The following is a 23,654-nucleotide window of genomic DNA, read 5'->3' on the forward strand; positions in this document are numbered from 1 at the left end:
CCCAAGTGCTAGGATTAAAGGCATGTGCCATCACCACCCGGCCTAAAATTTCTTATCATCACATAGATAACATGAAATATTATTAGTCTATATTAAAGAAGGTGGTCCCTTTTTTTTTTGTTTGTTTGTTTGTTTGTTTAGACAGTCTCACCATATAGCCTTGGCTAGCCTGGAGCTTGCTATGTAGACCAGGTTGGCCTTGAACTCGCAGAGCTCTTCCTGCATGCTGGGTTTAGAAGTGTGCACTGCCCACCCAGAGCGACCCCACTAAATTACGACCTAGTCTGAGCAGCAGCCTTCAGTCTCCTGCCCCATATTTCTGGGCTGACTCATTACTCTTTCAGTAACAACACTAGCACTCTGAAACCTTCTCAGCCAAGTATGCAGGCCAGTAGTGCCATAGCACTTCCAGAACACAATGTGAAAGGGAATAAATTATTTTAAGATAGTATCTTTATTTCATATTAGCTTTTTTCTTCAAATTGATGGTGTTAGCAGACAAAATTCTAAAGGCAATTTCCCAAGGTTACAGCTGTCTATCCAAACATTGATCTAGATATTGTAGGTTAGAGATTTTTCAAATCTAATTAAAATGTCAATTTACTTATTTAATATTTATTTATCTGTAGATAACACTTCACTCTATAGCCCAGGCTGGCCTGGAATTCACAATATAGCCAACTCGGTCTCAAACTAACAGCGATCTTCCTGCCTCAGCTCCCTAGTTGTTTCTACAGGCATGGGCCACCATAACTTGGTTAAGTTACAGAGATGGTGTGGGTAGACATGACCCAATCATAAGCACACTTTAAGAGTTTTCTAGCATACATGTGACCTTGGGTTTGAGTCTCAGAACTGGAAAGAGAACAAGAGTCTTCTCTAGCAGGTAGAAGCAGGGAAGCCAGAGACACTCAAAGAACAAGGATTCAACATAGCATGCTTGGAGGCTGGAGGAGCTGTGTGTGAGGACTGGAGAATAGTGCCTGAGTGACGGAAGGTTGCCAGCCAACAGCTAGCTAGGAAACAAGAACGGCAAGGACATCTGCCGGCCTCCCTGATACCTGATGCTGGCACTTTGATTTCAGTCTTGAGTCCCTGAGCAGAGAACCCATGGGCTCTCGTTTCTAACTTCCAGAACTGGGAACCAAGTGAGTGCTGCTGCAAGCTGCTGACTGTACGTGGTGCAGCAGCCAAGCCTACAGCAATTCTCTAAGCCTTTTCTCTAACATCTTGTGCAGGTTTTTAGTATTAGTATAGACTACAAAAGGCTAGCCTGGGGAGATGAGGGGGAGCAGGCAGAACAGATCTTCATTGAGTTGGGGTTTTTTTTTTTTTAAGTTGGACACTCTCATGCACTATGGGACATCAAGTAAGTGGTGTCCCTAGTGACTGTGACAATGAAAACACCCTTATAACTTCCCTACTCCTAGGACAGTGGTTTTCAACCTTCTTAATGCTGCGACCCTTTAATATAGTTCTTCATCTTGTGGTGACCTCCACCACAAAATTATTTTTGTTGCTATTTCATAACTAATTTTGCTACTGTTATGAATCGTAACGTAAATATCAGTGTTTTCCAATGATTTTAGGCGACCCCTGTGAAAGGGTCATTCAACCCCCAAGGTGCTGCGACCCACAGGTTGAGAACCGCTGTCCTAAGAGTGCCAGCACTCTGAGATCCATAGAATAAAATCACTGGACTAGAACAAGCATACCTGATAGGAAAAACAGTAGAGAACCTGCCATATTCAAACCACTTGCAAAAACACCATACATTCTTCCCTCGAGAGCCCTTTACATTATGGGGATGTGACAGCCAGCCCTAACTCGATGGCACGGTGTTATTGCCTGCTCTACTCCAGTGACACTTCCCCCAGAATGCTCAGACCTGTGTAATAATCTACACATAGCTCCCTTGTGATGGCTAAAGAAACTTAATATGGTACCAGACACCCCCTAAGGGCCTTTGACCTTTTCCCTGGAATGCCTGCAAGGCCCCAGTGGCCTGAAGATGAGATAAGAATAGGATAATGGCATTCTTGCTTTCTGATTTTGTAAACCTACTTATCACTGTGGGCTGGGAATGAAGTGGGTTTTTTATTACTATACAATGGGAAAGAGAACTAACTGGGGAAGTAAAACAATGTTCTTGCCCAGCTATGGGTTCCATAGATAACTGTAATGTACACCCTGCTGTCCACCTGTATAACCCTGCCTTTAGCCCCCTTCTGCATGGCATGCTGTTCGGCTCTAAGGCCATTATCCTTCTGCTAGCACTAAGAATAAACTCATTTAATCTAAATTTGAGTGGAGTCTAAGTCTCTGTTTTTTTCCAGTGGATCCCAATCCTACAACATCTATATACCAAAAAATACACGATTTGGGTTTTAAATTTTAACCTCCATGTCAAATGCCATCTTGAACAATGGCTATTTAGAAACACCCTTCTTGAAAAAGCTTCCATGATTTAAACTGAGGAAACTGTGTAAGTTATCAACAAACCTTTCCAATTTCGTTAAAAATTTACTTTGTTATTTAACGTGTATGGATGTTTTGGCTGAAGGCGTGTCTGTATACCACATACGTGCCTGGTGCCAAAAGAGGGCCCCAGATTCCCTGCAACTCTAGTTACAAAGGATTATCAGCCACCACATGGTTGCTGGGGATCAAACTCAGGTCCTCTGGAAGAACAGCACTGCTCCTAACCACTGAGCCATCTCTCCAATTCCTCCAATTTCGTTTTTAATCTAAGGTAAGGAAATAACAGCAGAGCACCCACAAAGAGTTTAACAAGTCTCCAGATGACCAGGAACCCACGTGGGAGGAAAAAGGCCTGTCCAGCCCAGTACGGGTCAGGTATGCACCCCTGTTTCAACTGGCTATGGCTCAAGAAGGTGAATCATTGGCAAAAGATGCAGATGCTGTGGCTTCAGTCCCAAGAACAGCGAGAACTTCCAGACAGGGTGAAGATCAGAGCTGGGCAACTCAAGTCGTGTCTACTACAGCTGTGGGCACTGTGCAGCAGCCCTATGGCTCCTAATTAACCGTGTACATTAACCAAAATTTGATTCAATTTAGAAAACAAAATACCATATACAGATAAGCCCATTTTACTTAAAATCCATGCCTATAACATGTAACCCCCCCCCTCCCCCCAGTGCTGAGGATCAAATCCAGGGTCTCAACAAATACAAAGTAGATGCTCTACCACTCACTGAGCTACACTCCCAGCCTTAGCATGTAGTCTTGAGGGACAGCCACCAAAATGTAACAGGGCAACTTGGAGGCACGGAGCTTATGAACAATATGCATCACGTCCTTCATCATCTTCAGTTCAAACAGTGAAGACACAGGGCATTTGCTGTTAGAAGGAAGAACTTCTCTCTCGTCGGGTGGCCAAGAACAGGGGTTCTGCCAGATCCTCCTGGTCTTTCTCCACCTTTTAATTTATTTACCTCAGGAAAAGAGGATGACTCATCCTGGTGTCAAATTTGGAAGGAATAAATAGGGTGTGCTGAACTAGGTCTAAGCTGCAATTTCCATAAAGTACCTTATGTGGAAGGGGATCAGTGGGGCAGGGAGAGAGCAAGCGGTGTACGTAAGCACCATATGTGATACACATATGTGACAATGTATAGTGAAACCTACTATCTTGTACAATGAATGTGTTTATAAATGTTCTTGAAAAAAGAACCCTAAGTTCTCATGGATTCTTCCAGGCCATCCTGGCTGCTACCAGCTATGATGGGGTGTGTGAAACCACTTCTGGGGTTCAGAGAGGAACCAAAGCATGTTTTCCAGGCTAGCCTTCACTACATAGGCTATTTCTAACATTCTTATCCAACTCCTTTCCAAACGTTTAGAGCAAAAACAAACAAAAACAAAAAAGCCCATTTACTGATCACCTTCAGAGACACCAAATGTCTTTCCAAAACCCTTTTACATCCTTGAAGGAGAAAACAAGTGAAATTTCCCTAACTACCAGTATTTTCTCACTGTTACATATTTTCACTGTCTTACAGTACTCTAGTGACTAGTTCTTGGCTTATGCTTCATTTTCTAAGAGTGAAGTGCTAAAGCCTCACAAAACTTACCATTGGGAAGTCATTGAATCCAGTGTGTTCACTGTTCCCAATCAATGAAGGCCCAAGAGAGAGCAGAGTCACCGTGCTAATCAATGACAGGAACTGTCTAGGACCTAAACTTCTTGTCTGCTGTGTTTTCATATATAGTACGATGATGAATCTTAAGCACTCTAGTTTCTCTTCTCAAGTGTTTCTGCCAGCCTTTCTACACATTTGTTTCTCTGTTCAGATAAACATTTACTCATCAAATCAGCTCCCATGTTCCTGCTACAGACACACTTAACTCCTGAGTCTGCTTGTTGTGAAATCAGCTTTATCTTGTATTTCAATCTCCCTCCCTCCCCCTCTGCCTGCTCCACTTTTGACCCAGTCTTACTACTAAGACTAGCCAAGGCTGGTCTCGAACTCCCAGTCTTCCAGCCTCAGCTGGGATTACAGTTATGCACTACCATGCCCATCTAGTCTCAGCCAGCTTTTCTACACTCTTTTTCTCTACTCACTTTTTTGTGGCACTGGGAGTTGAAACCAGGACCTCACATTTATTTACGTTATTCGTCTATCATCTTGTAAGTTTATAGTAACTCTCCTGTCACACACTGTATTTTTTAGATTTATTTATTTTTATTTTCTGCATATGAGTGTTTTACCTCCATGTATGTATGTCTACCATGTGCACGTCTGGTGCCCACAGATGCCAGAGAGGCATCCATCAGAGCACCTGGAACTGAAGTTAGACAGTTGTGAGCTAGGTGGGTCGTCTGGAGGAGCACCCAGGCCGTCTCTGCAGCCCCCGCCCCTCTCATGCTCCACTCTGATAGGCTCTGGACAGCAAATACAGAGCTCAGTTATGTTTCCATGAACCCAAGCTCTCTAGCTGAGGCTTCAAGACTGAATCCACGAACTACCTAAGCTATTGTTTTCCTTATTTAAAACCGTTTGAATCCTATTTTCCTCACCCATCCTGCTTTTTATTGCATGCTATTACACATAATTTGTTGTGTCTTCCAAGACTCATTTAAAAGGACACTAATGTATACTAAAGCACAGGGAGTGGAAGCAGACAGCTCATATTCAGCACCCTGCACTCCCCACGGACAGCACTGGCAGTGGCAATGCCCTCTGGGCCCTTCTCCAACATCCACAGGCTTTGCTTTTAGTCTACACATCTCCCTAATCTGAAAGCACCCATTATCTTAGTAACTAGTCTCACTGTTCTAAACTTATGAATTAAGAAGCTTCAAAACTCCAAGTGATAGAACATTTACAGCATGTCAGCCTCCCTTGACTCATCCACCACCCTTCTTATTTCACTGTTCTGTTCTGGCAGAATCTGAACCACCTCATGGAATTCCAGGTGGGCACTTTGCAATCTGGAGCATGGTCTATCTATCCTGGGCTGTGCAGACTCCACTAGCTCTATGTACCTACCAAAATGGAAATGAAATTTAAAACGTAGTTTCTCAGTCCCACCAGTCTCAAGGGCTCCACAACCATGTGATTAGTGGCTACTGTCCTGGACAGCACAGATCTGGGACATTATTAAGCAGACAGTTTAAACACACAGAGATAAAGACTTTATTATTTATGTAACACCTAAATGCACTTTGGTTCTCTTCCCCAAGCTCTACTGCTTCTGGGGGTGCTGGAATGCCCCCCACCTGTAGGAGACGGTGCTGTCTCCTTAGGAGCCTAATGCTTTCACCCAGCTCCACGTGGATTCTGTTTCCTAGGAAGGTCTGAGTCTAAGGCCCTACATTGCTTTTACTGTTTCATTTCCAAGTTTCTTTTCTTCTAGGAATTAAGATCTTTGCTCTAAGTTTAAGAACTTAAAGAGAAATCCAAAGGAGGAAGAATTTTTTTGCTGGCAGAAAAGCTCCTCTGTGGTGTGCCATAAAATGTCAATAACCAGTCTTTCAGTTCAGAAAAAGTCTCTGTATTTTTTTCTTCATGATTACTTTGAATTACACCTTCCAGTTTTTCTATTTCCTTGGGCAGCCTTCTTCTTCTTTGACAGGTTTTATGCCTGCCTGCAGGTCTGTGGACGCACTGGCTTTAACACTAATGGTCAGTTCAGTGAGCTCCACCTCCACAGACTGTGCCTCCCTGCTCTAGGACCATGTGGCCACCAGCCAGCCAGTCCAAGTCCCGCACCTCCGCTGTCCAGGCAGCTCCTTTTATGTCTTAAAGGGGGAACTCTGCAAGGCTCTCATGGCGTCTGCTCTGAATCTGCTTTCCCTGAGATGCTCTCCGACTGAGCAACTGTCTCCTCAGTCTCCCGACCACTGCCTGTGTCACTACGGTCCCTTCCTGCCCTACAGTCACTACCAATAGATTTAGCCTGTTTTTTCATTTTAGCACATTCTGTTCTAAAATCATTAGCTTTCTCACCTCTTTGAGCACTGGATTATTTAACTTGTATCTGCTTGAGTTGTCAAGCAGTGACACCTGTGTGGGCGGGTTCCTATTTCCTACAGACTCCCTGTTCCTGGCAAATGTTGTGACACTTCTTACATCCAGGTTCGTTTTCTCCCATCCAGTTCTCACACAGTTCCTGAAGCTGGTTTTTCTGGGCTTTGCTGTTCAACAAGTTTATACTAGATGTCTCCACTTGACTGGCTCTGCTAGCCTTTCCAAACTCTTAGAGATCTGTTCTCTCAAAAGCAATCTTCAGAACAAAGGGAGCCTAACAAGTGCATGTAGATTGTTTCAAAAGTCCCTTAAGACATAAAACTGTCATTAAAAAATCAACAGGTTCCCACAAGGGGGAAAAACTGGCCTCCTGTCAACTCTCCCCACACCAGTTCACAGAAGCAAACTGGACTGGTAATGTGCCTAGAGCATGCGGCTCTACGAGTAATACCTTGGGCACTAACATGGGAAGTAGACAAGGTTTGAGCCACAGGGCCAGAAACACTTGGGCATAAGCTGGGAGCCTTTTTCTTAAAGACATATGGGATAGACTGCCTCTACTTAAAAAGCACTTCCTATCCATTAGGGATCTTTTTTTTTTTTTCCCATTAGGGATCTTAGGGATGGCGTAGGAATAAAGACTCTGAGTAGAACACACAGGGAGGGCCAAGACCGTGCTAGTGGAGAGCTTAGATAAGGGTTCTTTCTACACAGTTCATCTGGAGGGAAGTGGGACGTGAAAGCTGCTGTGGGCCACAAGGACAGAAGGACAGAGGTAAACAAATGAGGTACACAGCAAGCTACATGATTTGTACCAGCCCAACAGGTCTGTGCAAATAACCTCAACCGCTTGGAAACCTCACTCCCAGTCCTGGGACACAGCCAACCCGCACTCCTATTTTAACCCAAAGCATGCAGAAATCCAACTTTACTCAGAAATCATTTTAAACTGCCATTCTGGCCCGGCCTACCGGCACAGGTCTATGGTCCTCACTCCTCATGAGAATGAGACAGGAGTGCCTCAAGTTCACAGTATGGCTGGACTATAAAAGGTTAAAGGGCAGCCTGGGCAACTTAAAAGACACTATCTCAAAAAAGTTTTGTTTTTAAACTATGTATTAGTGTGTGTTGGGGTCACATATGTATGGAGGTCAGAGGACAACTTTGTGGGAATGAGCTCAGGTCCCTAGGCTTGTGCAGCAAATGTCTTTACCCAATGAGCCATCCTGCCTGTCCAATAAAAAGCTTTTGTTTGTTTGTTAAGGGAGGACTGGGGATATAATACAATAGTGCATTGTTTATCTAGTATGCATGAGACTCTAGGTTCATCCCCAGTTCAAAAAACAAAACAAGATTTAAAACAAAACAAAACAACAAAAAAAACCTACCATGACTGTAATATTAACCAAGTACACGTGTGTGTGTGTGTGTGTGTGTGTGTGTGTGCGCGTGTGCGTGTGCGTGTGTACAAAGAATTGAACCTAGGACTCTACCTATATCCCCTACATACACTCTATATCCCCAGCCTAATGTTCAATCTCTGCTCAGACAAACTAGAAAAAGTTTTCGTTATCAATGACTATCATGAATCCAAAGCAAAAATGAGAAAGAGCTTACCCACACACATTTTAGACAAATAGCATTTTTAAACCAAGATATAATTTACAAGACTACAAAATCCACCCCTTATAAGTGTACACTTCAGTGATTCTACTCAGCATAGTCACAAAGTTGTACAGTCAGCATTACTATTTACATTAGAACATTTTCATCCCTTGAAAAGGAAACCCTGTACCCATTAACAGTCACTCCCCTGCCTCTACAGGCTTGTGTCCTGGACATTTCATGCCAAAGGCGTCACATTATCTGTTGATGTTTTGTGTCTGCCTTCTTTTTACACAGTGTGTTTTTATGGTTCATACAGGTTGGACATGCCACCAATAATTCAACACATACATTTTATTACCTATGAAGGGCATTTTAAAAAATATGTTTGTGCTGCTTATGTTAATTGGTACAGAACTACTCAAGATTTGACCCAAAGTTCAACATATTATTTGCACACTGATCTTTTGGCCTCTAATACTGACTATCAACATTTTACATAGTTCAATTTATAAATCATATTATAGCCAGATATGGTGGTATGTGTTTGTAGGCTCAGTGCTTTGGACGGCTGAGGCAGAGGATTGCTTAAACCCATGATGGGGAGACCAGCCTGGAAAATATGGGGAAACCCCTCCACTTAAAAAAAAAAAATCCTAAAGCAAAACTTCATAGGTAAAATACTAAATATTATATGTAATACATGTTACATATAACACTATTATATATAATAATAAAATACAACACATTTTCATTTTGCTGTGTGTTTTATAAAAACTTAAGTAAAATACTTCTTGGCTTTATCTAGTATCTTACTCTCAAAGCTGTCCCTTCCCTCCTATCTTTCTGGATCATTACTGCAGCCTTGACCCCTGTCTAGAAGTGACCATTCCAGGATACACAACTAATTCAAGCTGGGTCTATTAGCTCCTTACTAGGAATACAGAAATTAAGATTCTGCTCCTACCTAGCTCTTCTCATCTTGGCTGGAAGAGCTACATCAGGAGACTGTTACTGTCACCTGATACACACAAAAACCAGAAAACCAGTCTGCAGGGAGAGAATGGTCCAGACAGCACATAGAGAAGAGCAGCCATACACAAGGGATGGAGCACACCTGAGTGCACTATGTTGCTTCAGCTCCTGACTCTGGCCATTCCGACGGCCCAGCTACATTCCTGTCCTTGGACTTTATGGAATACTCTACTTCTAAGAAGTCCCTCTTGATGGTTATGTGAGGAGGTTTCTAAGATCTCCAGCCAATAGCCCTGATACAATCACCTACCCAACAAGACTGAAGGCTCCTTTTCTTTTCTTTTTTCTTTTCTGTAGAGTGGTACCCAAGCCTTGTGTATGCTACATGAGTACAGTGCCAAAGAGCCCCTCCCCAGGCCTAAAGTTAGTTTCTTTTTAGAAGGGCTCAATTTTCACAATATTCATTAACCACTTAAATTGATACCTGTAGAATTATTTGGAAATTTATCCATTTTAAAAATACTCAATATGTTCTTGGATAACTAGGCAGAATAAAGTTAAGGTTTCTGTCCATCATCCTAAAATCCCTTACCACTAGGTTGGCAACATAGCTCAGTGTTAAGAGTATTAGCCTGGTATATGGAAGGTCTTGGGTTCAACCCCCAATATCTCCTCCACACACACAAAAAGACCAATATCAAGTACCACCAACTCAATGTATCCATTCTGCAGAAATAAGTAAAGAAATACATTTCTTCAGAAAGTAGATTATTTTGAGTTTTGTTTCATTTTCTTATCTATCACTACATAAGCATTTGGACTTGCTTAGTAAATGTTTTTAAGCCTTTTATATATTCCTAAGAAGATTTGAAATTTCTTGGGAACAACTAACTTTCCTTTTTAAGCCAATTCCCAAAAAGTCCCACTAAAGAACATCAGTCAGCACACAGGTAAATGAGCTAACTTATCTAGATTAGTTTTCTCATCCTGTTAAGGGGATACACTGTAATTCACCAATCTGCACACATCTAATGATTACACAAAGCTGCTGTGCAGGCAATGGAACCTTTCTTAAGCACTGCACAGTAGAGTGTCTTGGCAGGCAGCCACCATTGACCTCTGCAATGTCCATCTGCTCGTTTTCAGGAGTCATGGCTTCATTACACACAGTCCTTTTGATTGTCTTTCTCTCTTAGGGGTGGGTGGCTGAAAGACTTTTCCATTTGGGGGCACAGTCTTTTTCCTAAAACTAAATCCCGGATTTGTCATGCAATAATTTTTTTAGGGAGATTGACAAAGATAAAGAAAAAATTTTTAAATTAATTTCTTAAATTCCTATTAGAAACAACAGAGATGAACAGGCCAATCATCCTTCAAAGTCTAAGACTTGGCTCTGGAGTGAATTCTGTAATACACTGTTTAATTTACTTACCTTCCCTAAGACATACTTAAATTTTTAAAATTATATTTCTATATTACAAAATCTTCAAGGAAATCCCCTTAAAATCACTGACGTGTTCCAACCCTGCGTAACCCCTCCTCTGTCAAGCTGGAGGCAGTTTCTGATGGCCCTGATCTCAAACATGCTTCTCTGCAGCTGAGGGAACTGTGTGTGACAAGATGACGAGAGACAAAGTGCTACTTACTTATTTCTTCCCCACTTCAGGAAACCCGGCTCTAACCGGAAAATGATTCACACTAGAACCTGTTGTGGAATAGGATAGTAGCTTAACTATGTAAAGATGCGTTACATTTGTTTGTGTTGCAGAAGAATTGTTTAACTATGTGAAGATGTGTTGCTGTTTCACCTTGCCTGTCTAAGGCACCTGATTGGTCTAATAAAGAGCTGAACAGCCAGTAGCTAAGCAGAGAAAGAACAGGCGTGGCTGGCAGGCAGAGAGAAAAGGGGAGCCACCCAGACACAGAGGAAGCAGGAAAGCAGGATGGACAGTACATAGATGAGGTAAACAAGCCTCAAGGCAGCACATAGATGTAAAGAAATGGGTTAAGTTTTAAAAAAAGCTAGCTAGAAACAAGCCTAAGCTAAGGCTGAGCATTCATAATTAACAATAAGTCTCTGTGTCATGATTTAGGGGCTGGCAGTCCAGGAAAGCCCGCTAAAAGAATCTGCTGGTTTTCGAGGACTCAAACTATTTGGGCAGGAAGAAACTAGAAATTGGCCTAATTCTTTTCCAAATCACAGGCTAAGCTGGTAAATGCAGCACACACAGCTGGAACAGGCGCTCAGGGGATACTCAAGTCACCACAGCACTCCTGACAAGTCCTAAGAGTGCAGAGTGCTTACTTTCTAAGAGAAAAAAGCAGAAACAAAAGCTGCAACTTTCTGCTTTTAAAAGTGAGGGTGAGAACTGGAGATCTTAAACATTGCTCCCTAGTTCAGGTTTTAAATTGCCACCGAGACACAAATGTCCTGCTGGGTTTGCCCTGGAGAATGAGGGAAATAAAACTGAGCATCATGTCTTCTATACTACCCAAAAGTTTTCATTACAACAACTATGTAGCTTTTGATTTTGTGTTACCCTAAATAACCTCAGCCCCTTTCCACTACCAAAATCTGTAGTCCATTGGCCAGAAGGACAGACACGTGCTGCTGATCAATTGGTCTAACAGGGCCAACCAGAATCCTTCCTAGAAATATGTCTGACACAGATGCTCAGAAAAACAAACCCCTTTCCCACCATGTAAAGGATGTCTACAAAAGCAGAGCCGAGGAGAAACAGAGCTCTAATATCAAATCACTGGTTCTCAATCCTGAGCTTGTTCCTTAAATCTTGTAAGTTAACCTTTTATCTTTTTAAAACATTATTTTACTAACTTATTTTTATAAGTACTTTTCCAGATGTATTCCTGGTGCTTTTGGGGGGTCAAAAGACAGTGCCGGACTCCCTGGAACTAGAGTTACAGACAGCTGTGATCTACCATGTGGGTGCTGGGGATCGAACCCACGTCTTCTGGGAGAGCAGCCAGGGCTCTTAATCACTGGGCCATCCCTTTAGCACATAACTTTGTTATCTTTATCAGCTTCAGACTGGAAGACTTCTTTACTCTTAAAATTCTTTGAGTTGGATTTTTTTTTCTGTCAGACATAATTCAAAAATCCAATTATACTTAGAACCTGAACTATACTGATTCAGCAAAGAGGACCAAGATAAGCACAGAACCACCAGCCTCACTGAGAATCTCTACTGTCCTTCCAAGTCTTTGTTAACTATTTTAAACGTGGACACCTCTGGACAGGCTCTGCCGTGTCTCCTATCTATCACTAATACACTACGTCCACTGACACTCACCATTCCTGTTGTAACAATCCCTGTTATATGGGCCCTCAAAGTATGAGTCTGTCAACACTTCACTAGGGTTTCTCAAAATCCTAACATAAGCTTGTATCATTTGATTTCCTATAAAAGCTGGAGAGACAATATAGTCCAAGCAATATAATTTTATATTATATATATAATACGCAATTAAGTAGAATTTTAATTTTTTCATAATTTCAAAGACAGGTGAGGCATTCATTTCATAAAGCAAAATTTCTAAATTTAAAACAAATCCAACAAGGATAAGGCAATTTCAATATATTTTGGCACAGCTATATCTGATGGGAATGGCAAAAGTCATAAAGCCGGCACAGCTGCTTGACAAAGATCCAGCCACCTTTGGTTTTCATCTCCACCTGCTGCACACTTGGGGGACTTTTAATATTTCTATAATTCGGGGATATTGGATTGATGGGAAATTTCTTATGAATCATTTATGCCTTCTCCCAGGAGTATTGCGTCTAAGCCTCCCCAGGAAAGTCCTAAACATACTAGCCCTCCCACTTTTAGGGAGATATCCTTATCTACTTGAAGGTCTTCCTTATGCCTTGGAGGCTGTGACACACATAAAGAAACCAGAGGTCTCTTCATGAGGCTATGAAACATTCTTGAAACATCTGTCCCTGTACTTATGCAGGAACAAGATATTCAAAACAAAGTAAACTCAAAAAGGTTGACAAGATTCGGTGGGTTAGAGGAGTTGACCACAGATCAGACTGCAAGCCCCTTCCCACTGTATACTCAGGCAATTACACGTCATATACAGCAACAAAGTTAGATTAGCTGAAGTTACCTCTGCCCTACAGTGACTTATATTGATGAGCAAAGTATGGAATGGAAAGATGATTAAAACAAAAACAAAAAAATGAGATGTCAGGACCTCTCTTTCTTAGAAAAGTTATGACATGCAGAGCCACTTGGTATCATATGACCAAGGAACAACAGAATGCCAGGATTAGACATATAGACAAATTCTATAAAGATATAAAATATAAACATTGTATTATGCCAGAATTTGAATAATAATTGTAGCAGCTTTGGCCTGAGGATTTTTCCTGGGCACTCTGACCATTAAGAGTTAATAATACACTGCTTGGGACATGGCAACATGCCCAGGCTGGCTTGAAGATTTTTGTTTTGGTCTAATGTCCTTGTAGCCACAAAAGCTACTGGCCTGAGAACAGGCTGTCATATGCCTCTAGATTCTTAAAAATTGGGTTATAGGGTTAATGAGTAAAAATGACAACTCTGTTTATTAATGATGTCAAACTTGAGGGAAAATGAATGGAAATGATAACTGTTCTGTCATAGTTTATTAATGATAACTAAAAGATAAGCAAAAGGAAGTGAAACATGTCCAGAGACAAAAATAATATGATCTATGTTTTGGAACAACACAAATCTATCTATCCCTTCTTACTAAATTCTGTATAAATAAAGAAGCACTCTAGCTGCTAATCAATCAGGCTGCAAGATTCTCACCACCACCATGACCTGGCTCACTTCCTTCCCTCACCAACTCCTTCCATCCTCTGCTGGGACCTGTCCACCACCAAAGATGGCTTCCAGTAATACTTTATCATAGTAACAGCATGTTTTCTCCTTTATAACATTTGAAATTAGTGACAAAAGTCTCAAACATACCTCCAGTAAGGCTCCTGTTTGGAAGAATTTCAAAGGCTTTTCTATTGAGTAATAAAGACTGTGATAGCTACCCTTAGCCAGGTATGCTCGCACCAACCCCACTGCTATCACCAGCCACCTAGTAAGAAAGAGAAAGCACAATTAGGAGAGAGAACAAAAAGTTGGACTTACAATAATAAAAAGATATAGTAAAAGCACAGCTTGTTTAAAAAACAAAACAAAACAAAACAAAAAAAACCCTAGATTTACCAAATGCTATGGTGTGACTCTAACAGTGGTTCTCAACCTGTGGGTTGAGACACCTGTGGGGATCAAACAACCCATTCACAGAGGTCACCTAAGACCACTGGAAAACACAGGTATAATACATACATTATAATTAATAACAGTAGCAAAATTACAGTTATGAAGTAGCAACAAAAATAATTTTATGGTTGTGGGGTCACCACATGAGGAACTGTATTAAAAGGTCACAGCATTAGGAAGGTTGAGACCATTGTTCTAATGCCACTACCCCACCCCACACTTATGTGGCCACTAGACCCAACACAAGGAGGTCCTTCAGCTGTGGGACAGAATTTCCAAAACTGTGCACCAAAACAAACCTTCCTCATTTGCAAGTGGATTATTCCAAGTGTGGTATAAAAGTGACGGGCACACCGACTATAGCTCACAAAAAATAAAATTACACACTGGCACCTCACTCATCTGGAACTTGGCTCTTCGGTACACTTGTCTGCTGAGAACAATACACACAGAATATGCTAATGTCTTTGTGCAGGTAAATCAGATCCTACAAAGTCTAAGGGGAACAAAGGGTTCAGTTTTAATTGTTTTGTGCTGTTAAAGTGTCTTTAATAATAATATTAAGACTGGAAAAATATTTTAAACTTTTCTTACAAATGTCTCAGTGGGACATGTCCATATATAATCTTTCTTATCTAAATTACATATGAAATATGAATAAAAAGTTGTCTTTGAAAAAGAATAGTTTTAAATTTCCCAAAACCAAATGAGAAAAGAGATCAATAGGTTTATTGACTAGAAAAACATGAAACAAGAAAGTGCAGGAACATACAGTTGTGAACATTACCTTTCTGCTCTACTTTCCTTCTCAAAAATAAATATTGCTGGGCGGTGGTGGCACACGCCTTTAATCCCAGCACTCGGGAGGCAGAGCCAGGCGGATCTCTGTGAGTTCAAGGCCAGCCTGGGTTACCAAGTGAGTTCCAGGAAAGGCCCAAAGCTACACAGAGAAACCCTGTCTCAAAAATAAATAAATAAATAAATAAATAAAATAAAATAAAATAAAATAAAATAAAAATTAGGCCCTGGGATTCCCTGTTAAATCCCATAATGAAGCAAATGGAACTCAGTCATTAAGGCACATCTCAGAAAGAGCAATTGGATTTAACTAAATTTACACATTCAACCAGGCAATGGGATATATGTATTATACCTACAAACTATCATAGAAGGACATTAAATAAGGGTTTATAATAGAAGAAATGAATTACTGGTAAAACTGGCCAGACTCCAGTTACAAATTAATGCTCAAGTTTATTATCAGTTCATTAGAGCATAACGTCCCTCTCAAAAACCCAGCTTCTCTTCCTGGTTTAAGATATCACTCCTCTCACCCTTATCTCATGCTCATCACCCAGAAAGACGTTCCCTTCTTCCTCAGAGAACTGAGTCCCCTCTGCAATACAATGCTTTTACCAACACCTTTGCTAATACAGGAGTTTTACATATGAGCATACAGAGACCCCTATATGTTCTCCTAAAAAATTGATTTGGGGGTATTTATGTGAAAGACAATTTGTATTTGCAATAGTTTTCACTGACATGAGTTTAGATCCAGGGATTCTGAGAACTTGTATGATCTTATGCAAGTTACTTCTTAAGCCTATGTTTCTTTCTTTTTTCTTTTTTTGAGACAGGGTTTCCCTGTGTAGCCCTGGGTTGTCCTTGAACTTGCTCTGTAGACCAGGATGGCCTTAAACTCAGAGAACCAACATGCAGCAGCCTGAGCCTAGGTTTCAACACCTCCTATTTCTTTCTTTTTTTTTTTTTTTTTTTTTTGGTTTTTTCGAGACAGGGTTTCTCTGTGTAGCTTTGCGCCTTTCCTGGAACTCACTTGGTAGCCCAGGCTGGCCTCGAACTCACAGAGATCCGCCTGCCTCTGCCTCCCGAGTGCTGGGATTAAAGGCGTGCGCCACCACTGCCCGGCAACACCTCCTATTTCTAATACTAGCAATAAGCCTACTACCCTCCCAGCCTATTTCTTCATTAAAAAGCAACATACTAACTATAAATCTATAGCATTTGTGTAAGTTTATATTAGCAGGTGCTAATATCAGCATCTGAAGGATACACAAAATTAGCTGACTCAAGTAAGGTGATCTGGGTGGAACAGCACTGTATGCATGTCTTTGTGTATATTTTAAAATTTGAACTCTGCCAATGTATTTCCTACTCTATAAAATAATTAAGACTGGATTTTCAATATACATGCCTTAATTTTTTTTTTCTGTATATTTGAAAGCTTTACCAAAAAAAAAAAAAAAAAAAGCTGGAAAAATGGCTACAGTGCTTAAGTAGAGCGCATGCAAGTGTGGAGGCCCTGGGTTCAGTTCCAGGACCAGTAAATAAACAAACGAATGAATGCTAGGGAGTCAAGAGTGGTGGCACAGGTCCCACTAGCAGTCAGAAGACTGAGACAGGAGGATCACAAGTTCTGGGCCAGGCAAAACTACATAATGAGCAAAGAGAAAGGGGAACAGGAAAAGGAAAGTAAGAAAACGTGTTTGACACCTCAGAACTTTCCTAACAAATTATACTGTGATTCACCTCACCAAAACCACCGGATTGCGAAAGTGGATTCACCTAGCCCAATTCTATCAAACTGGAAAAGGGGGGAAAAAAGAGGCCCAGAGAAAGCAGCGGATTTATTCGAAGTCACACAGCAAGTTGCGTGAGAACTAAAACTCTGCTATTAAGGGACAGGCTGAAAGTGAGGTTAAAACCCGTCTTGAGCGTCGATTTCTCTCCCAACCCCACCCGGCCCCCGTGCTCCCTAGAAAAGTCCAAACCCCGTCTGTCGGACAGCTCCGACTCGGGTGGCCGGCCCCAAACTTTGATCGCGTCCCCACTCCCGCGGAGGTGAGAGCTCTGCCCGGGGTTTTGAAATCGACCGCTGAAATGAATGGTCTCCGCCGCCGGCGCTCGGGACCGCCCGCCGGTCCGTCCGTCCGTCCGCCCGGGCTGGCCTCGGCTCCGCTCCCCTCCGCACCTGTGGCCAGCCCACCCGCCCCGCCGAGGAGGCCCCGGCCGGGCAGCCCCCCGGGCCAGCCTTCCCCGCGCTCCGCCGAGCCCGCACCGCGGCCACCCCGGGGCTGCGGCTGCCCACACTCGGCCGCGCGGGCTGCCCGGCGCCCGGCCGCAGAGGCTCGCTCCCCGCCTCCCCGTGCCTGGCCCCCAGGCTCACCCGGCCGTCATCACCACGTTGTAGATGACCAGGTACGCCGTGGCCACGGGCCCGGGGCCCTTCTTCTTCCGCGGGCCGCTGCCTTCGCCGGCCCCGGCTCGGCCGCTGCCGCCCCCGTTCCCCTTGGTCGCCGCGGTCGCCGCCACTGCCGCCATGTCGAGCGCCCGCAGCCCGCTCGCCTCGCGCGCGCACGCACCTCAGCCCCGGCTGGGTACTGCGAGGGGGCGGAGGGAGGGACGGAGAGGGGGCGGGGCCGCGGCACGGGGCGGAGCCGGGACAGCGCCCACGGGGGCCGCCATCTTGGGTGAGGGCAAAGACGCTCCAGGCGCTCCCGCTCCCCCCTGCGCTGGTCTGGGTCACCGCCGCCATCTTGGTTGCGGGGGTGGGGGGCGCTGCCACTCCTTCCCCACTTCCGGCACGCGGAACATGACGTGCAGCGCCATGTTCGATTAGGTTAACGTGAACCTGGGCCTTGGTGGATAACTTGGGTCCGACCATTCTCTGTCTTATAACCATCTTTTCCTGCTGGATCCAAATGATATGTCCTAGTCCCTGTTTCTCTAAGCCACCCCCCGCCCCCAGGTGCCATGTCTTCACCCCTGTACACCATTGCCCAAGCAGCTTGTCATTTTAGATTAGGGCGATTGATGTCAGTTAAGCTTCCCGTCCTGTCAAGAGAGCAGAAAGAAACAGCATTTTTGCAGCGCTCATCTTTTTCTGCAAACGGTAGCCGAGTTGGGGAACCACCCTTCAACAATGTCTTCCTTGTCTTTTGATTTTTTAATTAACCTGCACTGGTCAATGGAGACTCCCAGCAGTTGTTGAGAGTTGGGCAGCTCCTCTCCATTCATAGGCCTGATTTTTGTGAAGGGAGAGGTGATTCGATGCTTAGTTGAGGGCCATAGGTGGTGTAAAGTATTGTTAATACCTACAGGGAAACTCTCCCACTGAGTTAAAACAGAAACAACTTCTGGAAGCTGCTTTCATCCGCTGATCCCACTCACTACTTTTTCTAGGAGTTTCTTCATAAAAGTACCTTGCTATCAGTGCTCATGAAACCAAGCGTCTCCTTAAATAAGTTACTATTTATGTAATGTAATAAAATAAGTATTGATTCCATGAAGTATTTATGAAGCATCTACAAGGTTGTATTGAAGTTTACCACACTAACGTAAAGAGACAAAAGTCTTCAATCTCCTAGAGATTACACAGAAGGAGCCAGACACGAATAAATATGCATTAGTTGGTGAAAAGTGGTATCAATTAGAAAATTATTATAATAGCCTAGGTCATGATGATAGTGATTTAGGCCAGTGTGATGATAATTGAAGTGATGAATGCTGAATTGTGAGAATATTTTAGAGTTCATAAAATGTTTAGATAGAGCATTAGATTTTAATGGAAGGCAAAAGAGACATTGTGACATTTGGAAGAACAAGTTGTAAAGAAAGAAGTGATTCTGAAGGCAGAAGTCAGGACTTGTATGTTCAGTTTGAAATCCTTTTTAGAAATCCAAGTGGAGATATTCAATAGACAATTAAATTTAGACCCTGAGGTTCAGGAAGACTGGAAGGCTAGAGAGAGAGAGATTTGAGAGCATCCAGATGATTATAGGATTTAAAATCACAAGGCCCCCCAAAACTGAGAGAAAATGAGCAATTGTTGAATGCTCATCCCTTACTGCTCTCCAAGATGGTAAAGCCATCCTGTGGCCTTGTTTTTCCTGACATCCTTAAAGAACAAGTCAGGGAGGAAGGAGCAGGTTTGGTTTTCAGCAAACACATGGTGGTTCACAACCATCCCTAACTTTAGTTTCAGGGGATCCATTGCCCTCATCTGTCCTCTGAAAGCACCAGGCACACACCTGGAACATATACATACATGCAGGCAAAACACTCCTAAAATAAATCCCAAAACAAAAACAGCAATAACAAAAACAAATAGGTAGATCAAAATTGCACCACAATCTTTCCACTTTTCTCATAAAGGAATAAACTATTTTGCAAAACAATCATTCACCTAAAAGCTTCTCTCATTCATTTAATTGATTCTCTTTCCAATATAATATCCTTAATAGGGAAGTAGGAGGCACAAATATATAAAATTGGAAATCAACTTAAAACTCAGTATATCTTCTTGTAGTCATTTATATCCAACCCCATCAGTTCTGCAAAATATAGTGATCTTTTCTAAGTACAAATTCTTTCACATCTACTACTTTTCTCATCCTTTCCCCTTGTGACATTTAAATGCTTCCTAATGACAGTTAAGATACAGTGTAAAAAGTTCAATGTGATCTTCAATACTCTGAATAGTCTGTTTATTCTCTACCTGCCCCTTTGGCCTTGTTACCGGAGCCTTAGGTAGTAAGCCCTGGATCAAGTGCCAATATTCTATTCACAGCCACTCATTCCAATACACACCTGATGATAACGAGTAATTGTGAAGAGCAGAGAAAAGAGATTTAATCGGTGCAACTACATTGGGAAATACAGATCAATGGGTGCAGTGACTCCAATTCACTTTTGGAGCACTGACACAGGCCTTAGGTATAAACAGAAGAAGAACTGGAACATGGGGCAAGAGGTATTCATGGGTAAGCAGTCTTGGCCAATGTGTGATCGTTATCTCAGTTCTAGTTCTGTAAAGTTGCTGGAAGAAGTCTCATCTTTTTAGAAGATAAGCTGGTTCCTATGAGAGGATTGTTCCTGGTTGAGGGTACTCTTGTGGTAGGATGATCTGTCTGCAAGGCTCCGCTCTTCCTGGATCCACAGTGACTACAGTATTGGGACAATGACTGGAGACCTTCAGGTACTTTGAGGGTTTCTGGAACATGAGATTGTAAAAATCTGACAGTAAAATACACAGTTACCATTCTTGTTGCCACTTTAGTTTTAAAGGTACTGAGACAGGTATTCCTATGTGTCTTAATTACTGTCCTATTGCAGTGAAGAGACATGACCATGACCAAGGCAACTCTAATTGGAGGCTTGCTTCATGGCACTGGAGCAGTAGCTGAGAGCTAGATCCTGATTCATGAGTCCGAGAGAGAGAGAGAGAGAGAGAGAGAGAGAGAGAGAGAGAGAGACAGAGACAGAGACAGACAGAGACAGACAGAGACTGACTCTGGGCTTGGCATAGGCTTTTGAAATCCCACCCCCAGTGACACACTTCCTTCAACAAGGCCATAGCTCTTAATCCTTCTAATCCTTTTAAATAATGTCACTCCCTGGTGACTAAGCATCCAAATATATGAGTAGGGGAGGTATTCTTATTCAAACTACCACAGCATTATTTAGGTAGACATTCTTTGATTTATTAATCTACCCATGAGCAAACTGAAGCAGGTAACTGACCCAAAGTAAAGGAGACAGATAAAAAAAAATGAAGGCAGACATGTTGGGGTTTTTATCCTGTTTTTAGTTACCTCGTGGCCCCATGTGGGGAGCTTTTTAGCAAAAGCCGTTGTTGTTGAATGTCTGTTTCACACCCTGCTCTGCCTAGCCATAGTGTCTTTATCTTAGTTCCTCTGGTGTGCAAGCTTCCTTTTGGCCAAAACAACTTCTCTCATGCTATTCCATCTGCCTAGCACAGCCTTTGTCCCTGTCTTCATAGCCAAATTCTTCAGTAACACCCTCAAGGGACGTTTCCTCGAATTTCTGGAATGAATTAATCTCCCAGCTGCGGTGTCTACCTACTTCTCATGATATATACCAAAGCAATATCACACTTATTCATATGGATACACTCTCCCACTACACTACAAGTTTTAGAAGACAAAAAGAGTGATATATTTTGTTGGTGGGAGCTCATTTGAGTTTTTCTATGTTTCTCTTTTGTTGCCCAACACACCAACCTGTCAAGATGATACAGTTTGGTTTAATCTTGATTTTACTAATCAAAGTAATTACTTGAAGACTTAGGACTATGATCATGGCCCTAATATGAAATTGACTTATAGATGCATAGATAGTGTTTGTAGTTTTTGCTTGGATTGCTAAAAATAATGCAGTCTTGAGTGTTTTGGTAACCACCCTCTCTTCTATGTGTACAGATACTGTTACTAGGAAAAAAAGCAAACAGACATGGTTGTATTAGTTATTTTTATGTTGTTGTGACAAAACAGCTAACAACTATATGAGGAAAGATTTATTTTGGCCCCCAGTTTCAGAGGGCCTTAGTCCACAGTGGTGGAGAAGATATGGCAGGTTTCATGGTAATGGGAGCATGTGGTAAAGACTTCTCATCTTACAAGGGACCAGGAAGCGTTGTGGACCTGGAACTAAAGGCGGGGCCATAACCTTCAAAGGCCCACCTCTAGAAACCTTCTTTAGCTTCTAGGCCACACCTCCTAAAGGCTCAACAACCCCACAAAACATTAGACCTAGGCAGGGGACAAGTATTCAAAACATAAACTTATGGGGGACATTTCAAACTAAAACCATAACATTCTTCTCCTGATGCCCATAGGCTCATGGCTATGTACCACATCATGGTACAAATTTCATTTAGTCTAACTGTAAGAGTTCCAAAGTCTTAACACACTGTCCAAAATTCCAAAGTCTCTTCTGGGACTCAAGGCAAACTCTTGACTATAACCCTTATAAAATAAGATTTAAAAGTTACATACCTCCAGGATAAGTTGGTATAGAGTAAATAGTCCTTCTTCAAAGAGAGGAATGGGATGATAGCCAGGAGGCCTGGGCCAACATAACATATAAATTCAGCAGGGAAAGCATTATATCTTGAGCACTATGTCTGGCACTATGTGATAGAACAACAGAACATAAGCACATTTTGGAGATCTATGTAAGTATGTTGGGGACTACAAAGCAGTTATTACTTACTGGGAGGCAAGATAAGTCATCAAAAGCTTGCAGACAAGGTATTGAACACAGTGATAAAGAGGGGGATGAAGTGTTATAAGAAGGTGGTGGGAAGAGCTAAAGGGTAAATGGTGTGTGCCGTGGAATAATCCTCTGCACACTGTGAATATGTATCACTCTCACTGGTTAATAAAAAGCTGACAGGCCAGTAGCTGGGCAGGAAGTTAGGCAGGAAAGCCAAACTGAGAATGGTGGGAAGGAGGGCAAAGTTGGGGGAGATGCCAGCCAGCTGCCAGGGGAACAAGATGTGCTAGGGGACAGGTAAAGCCACGAGCCGTGTGGCAAAACATAGATGAATAGAAATGAGTTAATTTAAATGTAAGAGCTAGTTAGTAATAAGCCTGAGTTATCAGCCGATCATTTATAAATAATACTAAATCTCTGTGTGGTAATTTGGAAGCAGCTGCCTGGATGGGGAGCAGACAAATGGGATGAGAAACCTCTGCCTACAGGTGTGTCTACAGAAAGCTAACCAGGGTGAGATGACAAAAATGATTTTAAGTAAATAGTGGAGTCTTGAGTGCTAGGCTGGGGAATTTAAATTTGAACTAAGACATGATAACAAAAATTCTGGCCGGGCGTGGTGGCGCACGCCTTTAATCCCAGCACTCGGGAAGCAGAGCCAGGCGGATCTCTGTGAGTTCGAGCCAGCCTGGCTACAAGTGAGCTCAGAAAGCGCAAGCTACACAGAGAAACCCTGTCTCGAAAAAAAAAAAAAAAAAAAAAAAAAAATTCTGTAAGTTTAAATAGTTATTGAAAATATTATCCTAAAAGAAAAATGTACTTCACATACTACTTTCTATTGCCTTTATAACAGATTACTTCACATTTAGTGGGTTAAACAGCATGACTTACTCCCTTAAAGTTCTGGAGGTCAGAAGTACAAAACTAGCTGGGCAGTGGTGGTGCACACTTTCAATCCCAGCACTCGGGAGGCAGAGGCAGGTGGATCTCTGTGAGTTTGAGGCCAGCCTGGCCTACAGAGTGAGTTCCAGGAAAGGTGCCAGAGCTACACAGAGAAACCTTGTCTCAAAAACCAAAAACAAAACAAAAAAGTGCCAAATTATTAATAATGAACAAAGCTAAAGTGTCAGTAAGAGTAGTTCCTTCTGGAGGTTACAGGAGAGAATCGATTTCTTGCCTCTTGCAGCTTCTAAGAATGCTAGCATTCATTGGCTCATGGCTACCTTGCTCCAATCTCTACTTCAGCTGTTACCTGTTC

The 23,654-nt window shown here is 42.4% G+C and overlaps 1 protein-coding gene across 1 annotated transcript in view; it reads right to left on the reverse strand.

Annotated features, from left to right (window-relative positions):
* The window catches only part of Hacd2 (3-hydroxyacyl-CoA dehydratase 2), a 93,850-nt gene extending 76,119 nt beyond the window's left edge, over positions 1–17,731 (reverse strand). The window contains exons 1-2 of the mRNA XM_028886324.2: positions 17,547–17,731; positions 14,057–14,174 (exon numbers count right to left, since the gene is read on the reverse strand). Coding sequence (XP_028742157.1) covers positions 14,057–14,174; positions 17,547–17,701 — 273 coding nt within the window. The 5' untranslated portion in view covers positions 17,702–17,731. The remainder of the gene's footprint in view (positions 1–14,056; positions 14,175–17,546) is intronic.
* Between the last annotated feature and the right edge of the window lie 5,923 nt (positions 17,732–23,654).

This window comes from Peromyscus leucopus, chromosome 12, assembly GCF_004664715.2.
Source record: "Peromyscus leucopus breed LL Stock chromosome 12, UCI_PerLeu_2.1, whole genome shotgun sequence".
NCBI lineage: Eukaryota > Metazoa > Chordata > Mammalia > Rodentia > Cricetidae > Peromyscus > Peromyscus leucopus.